General features: G+C 46.4%; 1 protein-coding gene across 1 annotated transcript in view; it reads left to right on the forward strand.

Annotated features, from left to right (window-relative positions):
- Positions 1 to 698: 698 nt before the first annotated feature.
- MPZL3 (myelin protein zero like 3) overlaps positions 699 to 16,105 on the forward strand; it is a 42,757-nt gene continuing 27,350 nt past the window's right edge. The window contains exon 1 of the mRNA XM_082274121.1: positions 699 to 964. Within this exon, the coding sequence (XP_082130247.1) occupies positions 910 to 964 (55 nt within the window). The 5' untranslated portion in view covers positions 699 to 909. The remainder of the gene's footprint in view (positions 965 to 16,105) is intronic.

Raw genomic sequence — 16,105 nt, forward strand, 5'->3', positions numbered from 1 at the left:
ACATAATTTCCTCCTTCCACCCACAGAGCAGAGGAGCCTGCCGCTGTCAGCCCACACGGAGCTGAGAAGAAAAGGTAAGACCGGTCCGTAAGAGAGAAGAGAGAAGGACCACACCAGTGTTCCTAATATTATATCAGCAATAAATTGTAATAGTAATAAATAGTGTATTAAACACTTAAGCAATTGCGCACAGGACGAAGTAAATATAAATAGATAAATTGGTATGTAAAGAATGACAAGTCAAAAAAGCAATATATTTATACAAAGCAGCAGACAGTCTTGTGTGATCCCCAGGCCATTCCCCAATATTATATATCAGAAGTAAATATATTATATACAAAAGCAGCAGTCTTGTGTTATCCCCAATATTGATATGACTGATATATAATATTGGGGATCACACAAGACTGCTGCTTTTGTATATATTATATTTACTGCTGATATAAAATTTTGTGAACGGACAGTAAGCCATACAACCAGTAAGACAGAAAACCATTTTTTTTTTTGTTTTGGGAGGGAGCGCAAGTAGCTGGCCTTGCCTAGGGTGCAAAATAGTCTTGCACAGCCCTGCTTGCAGGACAAGTATTTGATAAGATTAGGCTGCTGACATAGTGGGGAGGAGATCACTGTGTCATTATGTAACCTTACTATGATGAATACAATACTAAAGGTTGCCCTGTTGATCAGCAGAAATGAGCAGTGATCCCAGCTGGAAGAGGCGGGATAGGAATGTGATATACTCTGGTTTCTCTTCAGATCATATGTCGTCAGCAGTAGTATTGGAGGTTGGACACAGCACGCCGCCCCGCCTGTGAATTACCTGTGCACCGAGAGCTGTTACCTGCATTTCCAGCCACCACTTCCTGTTTACTCACCTGTTAGTCAGACTGGAGGAGGCATAAACAAGGAATGGCTCCGTTGTGGGGGAATGTACTATGGAGGTCTCTTCTCGTCCTAATGATGGGTGAGTACTTCATCACTTCACACTGCTGATCTTACTTCTGATATTCTGAAATGTTGAAAATTATACATGTGAAGGAGCTGCTGAAAGTTCGGTTGTATGGTGTTAAGTCGGCCATAGATGGGTCGAAATTCAGTCGGTTCAGCAGGGACTGGCCCAGTTTCGATCCATCTATGGGCAGGCGGGTTGTGCAGATGTCGATCCATCGATCGACTTATGTGCAACCAGCCTGTTGGAAAATTGTCATTTGATCAGTGCTATAGCTGGCTGTGCTGATGAATGTATTCTGATGGTGGGGAAGCCTCCTTGCTGTCAGAATACAAAAGCTCTGCGGGAAGGATATCCCTATTCACCTCAAATGTGTTGATGGGGGAATCGAGTCATTTTCTTTCCTTTAACCTGCTGGTCGAATGAAATAAAATGAATCACATATGGCCTGCTGGCTTGTAAATTTCTTTTACAGCACCCTATATGTACCATTCACTTTAGAATGTATTTGTCACCTGCCAGAGTTGGTAATAGACATGGACTACTGGGGGGGGGGGGGGGGGGTATTGTATCCTAAATGCTTTCCAATCTGGTCCATCTGTCAGTTTTTCAGGTGGATTTGATCAGAAGCTCCATGCAGCCCTATGGACAGGCTTTCAAAACGATCATACGATAATCTGATCATTCTGTAGCACCACCCCCGCAGGAGCTGCTGATTAGATTATTGGGTCTACGTCCTGCCTAACAACCCACAGAATTGGCTCGAACCCTCCCTAGGCACAACTGACCCAGAATAGGACTGGAATACCAAATGGCTACACAGATTGGAATATAACACTTCAATAAATAATAATGACCTGTTACCTCTCTCCAGCTGCAGTCCTTCTGGGTAATACAAGGTGACCACACACAAGCTTGCTTTTAAACAGGAAAGTTATTTACTGTGAATCAAATAAACAGTTTCGATACAGTAAAATATGACTTTGTAAAAGGATATACTAATTAATTAATCAAAGATAAGATAAATACTGTGATATCACTCCTCAAGGGCACATTAATTGTTTCAGGAAATGTCTCAGAGCCTATAGGACCGCCATCTTAATCACTATTATACTTTTGGAGATAAGGCTCAGCATTCAGTTAGACACAGTATCAGAATGTCAGACCTATCTGAGTCCGCTGTTTCTTCTCTATATCTTCGCTAGCAACGTTGGTGCACTCGCAATTTGTAATCCACATTGAGGATGGGTGATCAATAGAGAGAATGGCAGCAACAGTTAGTAATCACCGCGGGGTGTCTGTGCAGGATTGCCGGTAAAACTTCTGTGAGAGATGTACTGGGCCACCTGGTATATTGCCTTCTACTACTCTAAGGCTAATCCTGACTAAAGTTACTTCTTTGATAGATAGAGTCAGTTTTTGGGCAGGTGCCCTCTCACCAACAGGACTGTCTCCCAGGAAGCCTCCGCTGCTGTCTCAGTCTCCGGCCTCTGTCACCAGCCGCGCTAGGTATTTGGGGTGGATGAGTCTGGTCTCTGTAGAACATCGATGGGACCTCCAGGAGGGATCCTCTACTGGAGATGAAACACTGCAACTTAGTCACTTAAGGCCCAGGAGTTTCGGCCTAGCATACAGCATCAGCCCACAGCACTGGCATCCTGCTTGTCTCACTGTGTCTTTCCCAAGAGAGTGAGCCTGGCTCCTCCCTTCCTTTATAAAGCTTCCCCCAGAAGGCTGTGCGGTGCAGCAGTGCACCCTGGTATTCTCAAAGCACTATGGGCGATGAAGACTGCTCAACTTCCTGAAAGGAAAATAACATCAAAAGACATTCCATAGCCGCTGCAATGTGTCCTTTTGGCCACTAGATGGAGCCGAGTTCCTCTCAAATGTCAAGCAGCAGTCTTTTAGAACTTGTATAATGGAAGACCCCGCTACACACTCCCCCCACTTGAGAAACTTTGGTCCCCAAAGAGGACAACAGCATGTACTCCAGTGCATATGTTGGCAGTACACAAAAAAAAACATTAACATATGCATAACAGGGAATCATCTTCCTTTTCATAAGCAGAGTTCAAACTTAACAACTGCATATTACAACACAGGTTCGACATAGGAACCTCCCACCAATTGTCAGGGGAGGGAAGGTAATTCTGTTCACAGACCCCTGACACTTGAGTGGCTTGTACAGATGTGCCTGGGGGTGAGCTAGGGTTGTCCTCCACCAAATCTGCGGTGGAAGAACTAGGCTGATCAAGAGTTCGTTTGGAAGTAAAGATAGCCTCTTCTGAGCATTCACCCAATTGGTCATAGGTCAGTCTTTTGGGCGGGTGAATGACTCTTCTTTCCCTCTGTTCTTTGGGATGCACGATCTCAGAGGTACTAGGACCAGCCACTTCTGGGGATTCTTCAATGTCCTCCTCCTCATGTTCCAACACACAGGAATCTGATGCTTCAAGAGCGGTCAGTTCTTCTTCAGAGGAAGGTGCAACCTCCTCCTCAGGATCTTCATCATCAACTACTTCTTCTGGAAGCATGTGGAAAGGTATGAATTCGGGGGCTTCCGCCCGAAGGGTTCCTCTGTCAGCCAATTCGGATGAAGACAGGGAGGCAGGTGTGGGTTCTGGTAACTGAGACGACCACATCCAGTCAGGTACCTCCTCTTCATCTTCCAGATCTTCAGATGGAGAATTTCCCTCCCTCACATCTGGGAGTGTCGACTGAGATCTGGTGACTGGTCTGGACAGGCGAGAGGTCGAAGGGGTCTCTGGCGAATCTACGACAGGAGGCATGCGAACTGCTTCAGAGAGAGGCAGTAAATGGTTCCTATGCCAAGTCTTCAATGGACCCACACTTCCTTCAGGCCGAATTTGATACACAGGGAGGTTTGGTAGTTGCTTGCAGATAACATAAGGTTGGGACTTCCAGCGGTCTGCCAACTTGTGTTTTCCCGGGACACCCAAGTTCCTCAACAATACCCTGTCCCCTGGTTGCAAGTCTTGGATCCGAACTTTTAAGTCGAAATTCCTTTTATTCCTCAGTCCACGTTGATCAGATGTGGCCTGAGCTTTATCATAGGCCGATTTCAGACTCTTCCGCAGTCGGTCCACATATCCCTTGTGCGATGCTGAAGAGGTGTGATCGGGCGAGATGCCAAAGGCCAAATCCACTGGCAATCGAGCCTCTCGTCCAAACATTAGACGATAAGGGGAATATCCAGTAGCATCACTGACAGTACTGTTGTAGGCATGCACAATGGCAGCTACATGTTTGCCCCAATGCTGTTTCTTCTCTGAGCTTAAAGTCCCCAACATGTCCAAAAGAGTCCTGTTAAATCTTTCCGGCTGGGCATCCCCTTGTGGATGGTAGGGAGTAGTTCTAGTCTTTTGGATGCCTAACAGATCTAACAGTCTCTTGATCAGTCTGCTTTCAAAGTCTCTTCCCTGATCTGAATGGAGGCGTTGTGGTAACCCATAGTGTACAAAGAACTTTTCTACAAGAACTTTGGCTACTGTAGAGGCCTTCTGATCCCTTGTTGGGAATGCTTGGGCGTATCTGGTAAAATGGTCTGTTACCACAAGGACATTCCCTTGGCCACTCAGATCAGGCTCTAGGCAAAGGAAATCAATGCACACCAGTTCCATGGGTCCCTGGCTTTGCAGATGGCCCATTGGGGCTGCTTGACGTGGCAGAGTCTTCCTTTGTATACATCGGACACAAGAATGACAGTATCCTTCAACTTCGGCCCTCATACAGGGCCAGTAGAACCTGTCTCTGACAAGCTGAAAAGTTCTTTCAGGTCCCAGATGGCCATGATTATCATGAAGAGCAGCCAGAACTCTCTCCCTGTATTTAGCTGGTAAGAACAGTTGCCACTTCTCCTCCAGATCTTCAGATGGGCCTCTTCGGTAGGCCACCCCTTCTCGGATCTGTAACCGGGTCCACTCTCTATGCAACAGACGGGCCCCCTGAGGAGAGTCGGTGAGAAGCAACTCAGGGCGCTGGATCTCCAAGGCTTCCAAAAGAAGTTTTCCCAGAGGGTCTTCCAGCTGCTCCTTCCTCAAGTCCCTTTTGGACAGCCGGGGTAAATCTTCCCCTTCAACCTGGGTCACCCTGCAATAGTATTTGGGTACTCCGACAGCCGAAACCCCAATCTCTTCGGCTCTTGATCCTCCTCTGGATCGAAGTTCAGTTCCCTGATATAGGGCACGCACCCCTTCTGGAGCCAAATGGGTCCATTCTTCATCAGGTTCGTGTGGTGCATGCAACCTTCTGGATAGGGCATCTGCATCCCTGTTCCCGATTCCTGGCCGATACTTCAGGCTGAAGTTGAAGCTAGAGAGGGCAGCCAACCATCTGTGTCCTGTTGCATCCAGCTTAGCTGTAGTCAACAGATAGGTAAGGGGATTATTATCCGTCTTGACAATGAATTCAGCTCCGTACAGGTAATCTTTCAGTTTGTCGACCACTGCCCACTTTAAGGCCAGGAATTCAAGTTTGTGGGTAGGATAATTCCTTTCAGCAGGTAGTAGACTCCTGCTCACGTAGGCTACGGGTCGCAGGTGGCCCCCATGTTCCTGGTAGAGTACCCCACCCAGCCCATCTCGGCTGGCATCGACATGTAGTTCATATGGTTTCGTGGGGTCTGCGTAGGCCAACACAGGGGCAGTGGTTAGATTCTTTTTCAACTGAATGAAAGCCCCTTCACATTCTGGGGTCCACTGATCCTGGATGGACTCCTTGGCCTTCCGGGGTCCCATGGTGGACTTCATTGGCTTGACCAGTTCAGGAACGTCATCTTCTTCGTTCTTTAGTAACTCATTGAGGGGTCGGGCAATCTTGGCGAACCCCTCTACAAACCTCCTGTAATAGGAGCAAAAACCCAGGAACGACCGAAGTTCGGTCACATTTGTAGGTCTCGGCCAGGAGGCGACAGCATCCAGCTTGTCCGGGTCGGTGGCCACCCCTTCTTCAGACACGATGTGGCCCAGGTAATGGACCGAGGACTGATAGAATTGGCACTTCTCAGGAGAAAGTTTCAGGCCTTCTTCATGTAGCCTCTTCAGGACCTTTTCCAACCTCTCCTCGTGTTCTTCCAAAGTTCTGCCAAACACGATAACATCATCCAAGTATACCAGTACCTCTATCAAATTCATATCTCCAACGGTCCTTTCCATCAGCCTTTGGAAGGTAGCAGGGGCCCCTGACAATCCCTGAGGCATGCGATTGAACTCAAAGAACCCCACAGGGGTGATGAAGGCTGTCTTCTCCCGATCTTCAGGGTGCATGGGGATCTGATAATACCCACTCTTTAAGTCCATCACACTGAACCACTTCGCCCCTGACAGGCTCTGTAGGGCGTCTTCGATTCGAGGAGTGGTATACTGGTCTGGGATGGTTCTTCTGTTCAGTGTTCGGTAGTCGATACAAAGCCTCAGAGATCCGTTTTTCTTCCGGACTACCACTATCGGAGAAGCATATGGGCTCCTGGATTCTCGAATAACCCCAGTCTTCTTGAGTTCCGCCAGCTGCTGACGTAGATCTTCTAAGTCACCTAAGGGAACTCGCCGGACTCTTTCTCGGAAAGGTTTGTCCTCACTCAGGCGGATCTTATGAGTGGCACTCCTGGCGCATCCCACGTCGAACTCAGCCCTAGAAAATATTCCTCGCCATCCAGCAAGTTGTGCCTTGGCCCTCTTCACCCATTCTGGTGGGAGGGCAGCGTTTCCAGAGCAGAGCTCTTCTATAACATCTTCACCCCTTCCCCTCTCTTTAAGATCAGATGGGACAACTGGGGTAGCCGGGTTAACTTGGCCCAACAGCACTCTGGCCGGTACCTTCACCGGTGTAGTAGAGGTGTTTCTGACACTCACTAAAACCCTTCCATGGTTTTTCTGTAACACCTTCAAAGGGATCACTTCAGGGATTACTTCTATCCCTCTCTCCTCTTCCTGTGGACCTGATTCAAAGATGATAAAAGGGCCCGGCTGTTTCCATGTGAGTTTAACGGAAGCTTTCAGACAAGCCACCTCTCCTGGCTGCAAGACCTTTTCCGTTCTGTCCAACTTCCAGAGTCTTCCAACTCCTTCTGCAGGAGTCTCTTGCTCCAATACTAATCGTTGATAGGCCTGCCGTAGCATGGGGTGAATCCTTGGCGCTGGAGCATCCTGTCCCTGGACCAGTTGTGTCAGGAGGCGCCTTACTAGGTCAGTGTTGGTCCCTACGATGAGAGAGCTTTTGTTGGCCCCTGGCGGACGAGGACAGACCACCGCTAGGGTGTCGAAGGTTTCAGCTTCACCAGCCACTGATGGGTCAAAGGTCAACTTGATTGGCATATACCCGTCATAGGGAAAACTTTGAGTCCCGATACCCCATATCTCCAGATCTTCCAACTTCTGCAGAGGTAGATGGGTAAGGTGTTTATCATAGAAGTCTCTATACAGAAGAGTCACTTGGGCCCCAGTGTCAAGGAGGGCTCTTGTGTAAATTCCTTCTACCTGGACAGAGACTACAGGGGAAGGCCCGACCAAGTTAGTTGGGAATTCTCTTGAAGTGGCCTTGTTGTCTGATTCAGTTCTCTGCACCCAGGCTCTTTTCTTTTTTTTTCTTCTGGACTTCAGTCCCCTCTGGGCCCGGTGTGCATTGATTTTCCTTCTCTCAGTAGCCTGGAGTATAGAACTAGGGGCGTTGTACCTGGATCTGACTCCCTGACTCAGATTCCCTGAATCATTGAGTCTCTTGGATTCCCTTGAAACTGGCGGGCACCCGGTCGACTCCTTCACGGGTGCCCTCTGAAGTTTTTCCGCTGGCTTGCGAGGTTCTGAGGCGACATTTCCTGGGCTGGGACATACTCCTCTAACATGTCCTACTCCCCCACAGTTGAAACAAGTTAGCGATCTCCTAGGTCTCGGTTCCGGATCTACTCTAAGGTTAGAAGGTTTATCCGGCTTCTCTGACACGTTCCCATCAGGTAGAGTAGATGCCTGACTAGTCAGGATGGACACCATTTCTATCAACTGGGACACCTGGGTCTTTAGGAGTTCAACTTGCGAGTCACTTTCTTTTGCACTTATCACTCTGACACGAGCAGTTGAGTCAAACTGCCGACTCTTCCTTTTGTTGTCTAACATGACCTCTTCTTCTCTGACCATTCGGATCAGGTCAGGGTATTCCAGAATGCCACCATCTTGGCGAGTTCGCAACAGTATGGCAATGGGATCTAAGGGTTGAGCCCCTCTCAGCACCTGCCGTGCACGAGTCTCATCTACCTTCCGGGGGTCTATCCCTTTCTTTATCAAGATCTGGTGGATGATCTTATCTAGGCGTCTAATAAATTCGGACAACTTCTCTTCCTCTTCTTGGTAACAGTGGTCTAACTGGTAAAGAAGTTCAGCCACGTTCTCCGTCCGACCAAATACATCTTGTAGAATGTCTAGATAATCCTGTGCAGTACAGTTCTTTTTGCTTAGCTTGAGATTACGTACGGCCTCTAGTGCAGGTCCCTTTAAACTTTCTGTGATTCTCTGTTTCTTGTGCTGTTCTGGTACCTCCCACTCTTCCAAAGCCTGAGTGGCGGTATCTAACCACTCTTCAAACCCATCTTCTGTCGAAGGCACAGGCTGTTTCCCAGAGAATGTCCTGAGCTTCCTATATTCAGTCATCAGATAGTTTGGGGAGTCCTTACTACATTTTGCTACGATTTCCCCGAGAACAGCACACAGTTCTGAGCTAAAGGTAGACAAAGGTGGTGACTCTGGACTCCCTTCTTGGACACCTTTTTCTTTGCTGGATCCCCCAGGAGTGGTGGATGAGGGACCTTCAGTAAGGACTTCTGGATGTATTAAGAAAAGTTCTGTTTGGTCAGTAGTCTTTACACTGGTTCCCTTAAAGTAATCAGGGACCCCCTTCCTCCACTCACACAATGCATACGTGTGTGGAACGGTGGTGTCTGTCTTTATGTCAGTCACCCAGAATTTCCTGTCTGTGGACAGTGCCCTTAAAACTGGGAGGAGTTTTTCCTCAGTCCAGACCTCTCCCTTGATTTCAACCACCAGGCCATTTTCCACTACGACATTCTCTTCCCTGCACCACTCGGCTGCAGCGGTAGGATCCATTTCTGCGTTGAGGGGGATTCTGTGGCTGAGAGGGTTGTGTTGCAGGACTGTAGATCATCCCGGACGAGCCCCCACGTGTAGCACCACCCCCGCAGGAGCTGCTGATTAGATTATTGGGTCTACGTCCTGCCTAACAACCCACAGAATTGGCTCGAACCCTCCCTAGGCACAACTGACCCAGAATAGGACTGGAATACCAAATGGCTACACAGATTGGAATATAACACTTCAATAAATAATAATGACCTGTTACCTCTCTCCAGCTGCAGTCCTTCTGGGTAATACAAGGTGACCACACACAAGCTTGCTTTTAAACAGGAAAGTTATTTACTGTGAATCAAATAAACAGTTTCGATACAGTAAAATATGACTTTGTAAAAGGATATACTAATTAATTAATCAAAGATAAGATAAATACTGTGATATCACTCCTCAAGGGCACATTAATTGTTTCAGGAAATGTCTCAGAGCCTATAGGACCGCCATCTTAATCACTATTATACTTTTGGAGATAAGGCTCAGCATTCAGTTAGACACAGTATCAGAATGTCAGACCTATCTGAGTCCGCTGTTTCTTCTCTATATCTTCGCTAGCAACGTTGGTGCACTCGCAATTTGTAATCCACATTGAGGATGGGTGATCAATAGAGAGAATGGCAGCAACAGTTAGTAATCACCGCGGGGTGTCTGTGCAGGATTGCCGGTAAAACTTCTGTGAGAGATGTACTGGGCCACCTGGTATATTGCCTTCTACTACTCTAAGGCTAATCCTGACTAAAGTTACTTCTTTGATAGATAGAGTCAGTTTTTGGGCAGGTGCCCTCTCACCAACAGGACTGTCTCCCAGGAAGCCTCCGCTGCTGTCTCAGTCTCCGGCCTCTGTCACCAGCCGCGCTAGGTATTTGGGGTGGATGAGTCTGGTCTCTGTAGAACATCGATGGGACCTCCAGGAGGGATCCTCTACTGGAGATGAAACACTGCAACTTAGTCACTTAAGGCCCAGGAGTTTCGGCCTAGCATACAGCATCAGCCCACAGCACTGGCATCCTGCTTGTCTCACTGTGTCTTTCCCAAGAGAGTGAGCCTGGCTCCTCCCTTCCTTTATAAAGCTTCCCCCAGAAGGCTGTGCGGTGCAGCAGTGCACCCTGGTATTCTCAAAGCACTATGGGCGATGAAGACTGCTCAACTTCCTGAAAGGAAAATAACATCAAAAGACATTCCATAGCCGCTGCAATGTGTCCTTTTGGCCACTAGATGGAGCCGAGTTCCTCTCAAATGTCAAGCAGCAGTCTTTTAGAACTTGTATAATGGAAGACCCCGCTACAATTCATTAGTACAAAACTTTCAAGAGATGATCATGACAGTTTATCCGATCAGATCTGCACGAAAGCGTTTTTCGTACGAATTTTGTTTGATCAGTACAGTTGTCGTTTTGAAAATGCAATACAAATACACTACAAAACATTAGATCACTTCCGATTGTTTATTCTGTTGTATGAGAATTTTCATAACTTTAGTAAACTCTTCATTTTTGATGTGAGGCTAGCATGCAAAAAAAAGGGACGATCATTCGTCCGATGATTTCATCCTGTGTACCAGGCATTGGAGTCCATTCAACCAAACCTTAAGAGCCGGTCCACACTAGCGCGACTTGTCAGCCTGACAAGTCGCTCTCCCTCGCGGTCCATTGACCGCTACAGGACCCGTTCTAATAGGAGCGACACAAGTCGCTCCGACTTAGAAAAAGGGTCCTGTACTACTTCGGGGCGACCTCGGAGCGACTTGCATAGACTTCCATTATGTGAAGTCCATGCAAGTCACTCCGAAGTCGTGGTGCATGGTAATGCACAAGTTGCCCCCGAAGTAGTACAGAGTCGTGTCGCCCCAGTGTGAACCGACTCTAAACATGACAGATCATAGATAGCCTGATGTAAACAGACAGCAAAGTCTGTCTGTTTAGGCCGCCCATAGAGCTGTCGCTAATATGCCGGACACAAACTGAATGGGTACAGATGTCAGAAAACTAACAACTGTCGCATCTGGCTCTGATTCAGCAGAGGATCTGCTCTTGGATCCCCTGCTGACCGGAGCAGACACTGCTCCATGTGAAATATCCCTTAAAAGAGAAGTATGGGAATCAGGGTTTTAGTAGAATCATACTTGCCTAGCTGGATACAGCCAGGGCCGTCTTTATTATGGATTGGACCCTGGGCAAACATTTTCTTGGACCCTCCCAAATCCACTTATCAACTATTTTCAGGCAGTGCTGGCTCAAGGGGTGGCTGCTTTGGGCCCCACAACAATGACTGGGCCCGGGGCAGCTGCCCCTTTTGCCCTGCCTTAAAGACGGCCCTGGATACAGCATCTGTCCCCCCCCCCCATCTCTAACACAGTGAACTGAGCGATCAAACTCCATTGATCGCTTGGTTCTCAGAGCTCCGTGAGCAGTCTGTCAGTCAGCAGCTCTCTGCTCTGCCCCCACCTCGTTCACTGGAGCGCTGGGCTGTGGAGGGGCGGTAATGGCTGGCTCAGGCTCTCAGCGGTTTAATAAAAGGGTGAGCCAGGTGCTGGTCCAGGCATGTGGGTGGGTCCCCACCATATGATCATGATCTTGCTCGAGCCTAGACTGGCTCTGTGATGTCAGCCATTGAGCTCTCCTGTGATCCACAGGAGAAGTATAGCCAAACTAGCTTTGTACTTCTCCTAAACGTTGGCCGTAGACTGCTTGTGTTTTTTTTTTTTTTTTTATTATTCTAATCACCAAGAGAAAAATCAATAGATTCCCCCTTCCATGCTAACAGCTTTGATGGATGAGTCTCAACTATTGGTTATTGAATTGAGGCAACTTCAGCACTGGAGGCTGCCTACAGTAAATGCAGTGGTGCTGCCAAGTAGTGCCTGCATCTGATAGGATGCAGTAACTGTTCAGCTCATAATTTTCCACCTTGCCCAGTCAATTTTTAAATCAACTTTTGTCAAGCTGGGGGGTGCTTGTAGGGCAACAAATGACTCAGCTTTTGTCTGGTTCCTCGGGAAATGGCCAAAATTCAAGCTGCCTATGGGGGCCTTTAAACCAAAAAGGGATCCTGTTGCTGGAGGCAACTTGTAAGTGTCAGGATTGCTAAGTATTGCTAAGTAAACAGTGACAACCAAGGGTGTCACTACAGAGGTTGCAGGGGTTTAAATTGCAACCAGGCCCCATGCTCTAGGGGCCTGTGCAGCTGCCCTGTACACCTGGATAGGAGGGGGGGGGGGGGCAGGGGCACCATGTAGAGAAATCACTGACATTGACCTAATATGGCTATGTGACCTTTGTACCATTATGACCAATGTCATTGACCTAATATGGCCATGGGACCTTTGTGCTAATTTGACCAATGTCATTGAACTAATATGGTTATGTGACCTTTGTACTAATATGGCCAATGTCATTGACCTAATATGGTTATGTGGCCTTTGTACTAATATGGCCAATGTCATTGACCTAATATGGCCATGTGACCTTTGTACTAATATGGCCAATGTCATTGACCTAATATGGCCATGTGACCTTTGTACTAATATGGCCAATATCATTGACCTAATATGGCCATGTGACCTTTGTACTAATATGGCCAATGTCATTGACCTAATATGGTTATGTGGCCTTTGTACTAATATGGCCAATGTCATTGACCTAATATGGCCATGTGACCTTTGTACTAATATGGCCATGTGACCTTTGTACTAATATGGCCAATGTCATTGACCTAATATGGCCATGTGACCTTTGTACTAATATGGCCAATGTCATTGACCTAATATGGTTATGTGGCCTTTGTACTAATATGGTCAATGTCATTGACCTAATATGGCCATGTGGCCTTTGTACTAATTCGACCAATGTCATTTAACTAATATGGCCACATAGCCTTTGTACTAATATGGCCAATGTTATTGACCTAATATGGCCATGTGGCCTTTAATCATATTAGTACAATGTCATTGACCTAATATGGACATTTGGCCTTTGTACCAATTCGACCAATGTCATTCACCTAATATGAACATGTGGCCTTTGTCCTAATATGACCAAAGTCATTGACCTAATATGGCCATGTGGCCTTTGTACTAATTCGACCAATGTCATTGACCTAATATGGCCATGTGGCCTTTGTACTAATATGGCCAATGTCATTGACCTAATATGGCCATGTGGCATATTAGGCCAATGATTTCATAAGCATCCCCACCCCTTTGTGTATGTGCAGCTTCAGGGAATGCCCTGGCCTGAGTTGATTGGATGAGAGTGAAAGTTTCTTTCTGGGTTTAGTCTGAACCCAAGTTCGGACCAAAGGCATGCTCATTCTTACTCATAACATGATCACTACTGTATTCATCTATTAACTTAGGGCGATGTACTGTATAAACTGGGATCTTCACTCAACAAATTGCCCCAATAATCACTACAAATATGTAATCATTGGGTATACACTTTGAACACCCAATCATGTACTGTTGCCTTTCACACAACTAGACAGTTGAATTGAATTTTCACAATTTTTTTTGTCTGTGAAGATGATCAAATTATTTAGTAAATCAGTTTACTATGTTGTCCTTTAGTAGAAAAATATAGTTTATTTATTTTATTTTTTTAAATCCTACCTGTAAAAATTGAAATAATTAAGCAATTGCTGGCACCTTTAAAAGAAACAGTAAGGAAAATATGAACTCTCTAGTTTAGTCTTTAGGATACAAGACAGTTTGGGGCTGGCTTTAAAATTAACAGGACTGAGGGCAAAGTTCAAAGATTAAACCTCCAACAAATTAGTAAAACTAATATTTAAATGTTTACTTGAGCCGTGAAGAACTGTTTGTGTCAGTATAGAATGAACCTCATTTTTCCATAAAGTTCAAGGTTCATAACTGTCCAAACATTTTAAATGTATAAAATGACAATAATTTTCACCTTCTCGTCACTTACCAATTTCACGGATTTATCTGTGAATTAACAATTTCTTGCAGTACATTAGGACATTCCACAAAATTTGCCTGTGTATGGGATTATCTGCAGAAATGCTTGGTGGTTTATGTATTGTGCCATATATTGATTCCCCTACTACATACTATTAGCGCCTGTAATAGTTTTCATGGTATTGTTTTAAATTAAAAGTGGAAGGAGTTTTTCTTAAATAGATTTAAATAGATTGACACGCTCCACGTGTATGTATGGTTTTCCAGATTTTTATTGCCTTTTATTGGGGAGATTTCATCCTCTGACATCAGGACAAAAAAAATATTGAAAGTGGGGTCACCAGAAAAGAAAGGGATCGGCATCAGTAAAAACATCAAAGGTTCCAACCCTTTCCCATTATATAAATATGAATTCCAGGTATGGCAAATTTACATGGTTACATTGGTCCCACTTGGATTAATGTAAGTATGCATGTGCCATACCTGTGGGGTCCCCCTGATAGCTGGAAATCACTGTAATAGACACCACCACCACAGTGATTGTCGCTAGCGTCTGGGCCCTGTGCCACTCGTCTGCCCTGCTGCTTATTGAACACAAGGGGGCGCTTCTTTGACACAGGTGGCATTGAGTGAACACTTTGCATTTTACCAATAACTACAAAGTGTTTTTTGATCAGATGAGGTGGATATTGTGACATCACCACCCAACCTCTCCATCTTGTCCAATCATAGAACACTTTGCATTCATTGTTCTCTGAAAGGTGCCTGTGCTGAGTGAGTTACCTCCTGCCTTGAAAATGCAGCAGGGTAGCTGATTGGCATGGGACCCGAAACCTAGTGCCTACTACAGTGATTTCCCCCTTCCATGTGGATCCCACAGGTATGCCACATCCATACTTGCATTGCTCCAAGCTGGACTAATGTAACCAGGCCCGGGACAAGAGGTGGGCAGGAGGAGAAGGAGGAATCATGTGAGGTGAGGGGCTCTGCATGGAGATTCAGGAAGAGGATTTGTGTTAGAAGTAGGAAATTGGAGGGCATGTATTAGAACGGGTGATATGGTAGAGGGGGGAGTTTTTTGGGGAGGGTATTCATGCTAGGAGGGGACATTTGGTGGGAAGGGGGGGATTTGTGCTAGAAGGGGGGATTTAAGGGGAATTTGTGCTGGGAGAGGGGATTTGGAGTAAGGGGGAAGGGTGTGTATTCAGAGGGAACAATTAAGGGGTAGAAGATTTGTGCTGGGGGGGGGGGGGGGCATTTGTGCTGACAGAATTTGAGGGATGGGGGGGCAAAGATTTGTTCTGACAGGGGGGGATTTAAGCAGGGGGTGGATTTGTACTGGGAGGAGGAAGAATGTATGCCTAGAGGGTAAGCATGTAGACCAGTGCTCAATTTATTTATTTATTTGGGGGGGGGGGTTCTGACACATAATGCTCATACATCATTGACAGGTGTTGGCTACCACAATGTATGGCAACACACATGTTCTATATGCATTGTGCTTTAGTGCCATTGATTGTGAAGGGCATCCCAATACCTTGTACAGTAGAGCCCAACGCACTGTAGGGAGCCACAGCACATATCCCATGTGTATTGTGCTGCATTTAAAATAAGAATAAAGGGTCATGTTAATTTTACATCCATTGTGGTGTGTTGGCTGCCCATTCATATTGAACAAATTTCATCTGATCTCTGCTGGATTGGCCAAAATTCAAGCTGGTGGTTGCCCTGTAAGCACCACCCAGCTGGACAAAAGTAAAATGTAAAAATCAACTGAGCCAAATGGAAAGTTTTCAGTTGTACATTGAATCCTATCAGATGCAGTCAGTGGTAGTGCCACTGTATTTAGACAGCTGCAGGTATCGTGGCTGCTGAAAAGAATCATTGACGGTGGAGATTCCCCCATCCATACCGCTGAACAGGTGGAACAAGAGAACATTGGATTTTGTATGGCTGCCTTAAACTGGCCATAGACACTCGACTCTCTCATCAAGACAGTCCCGTGGAGCTAATGTGTTCTCCCGGTGGGGTGGGGGTGGGGGGGGGGGGTGTGCGCAGGGAGCTATCTTGGCCAGGAGAACACAGGAGAACC

The sequence above is a fragment of the Pelophylax lessonae genome, assembly GCF_965119305.1.
Source record: "Pelophylax lessonae genome assembly, chromosome: 12".
Taxonomy (NCBI): Eukaryota; Metazoa; Chordata; class Amphibia; order Anura; family Ranidae; genus Pelophylax; species Pelophylax lessonae.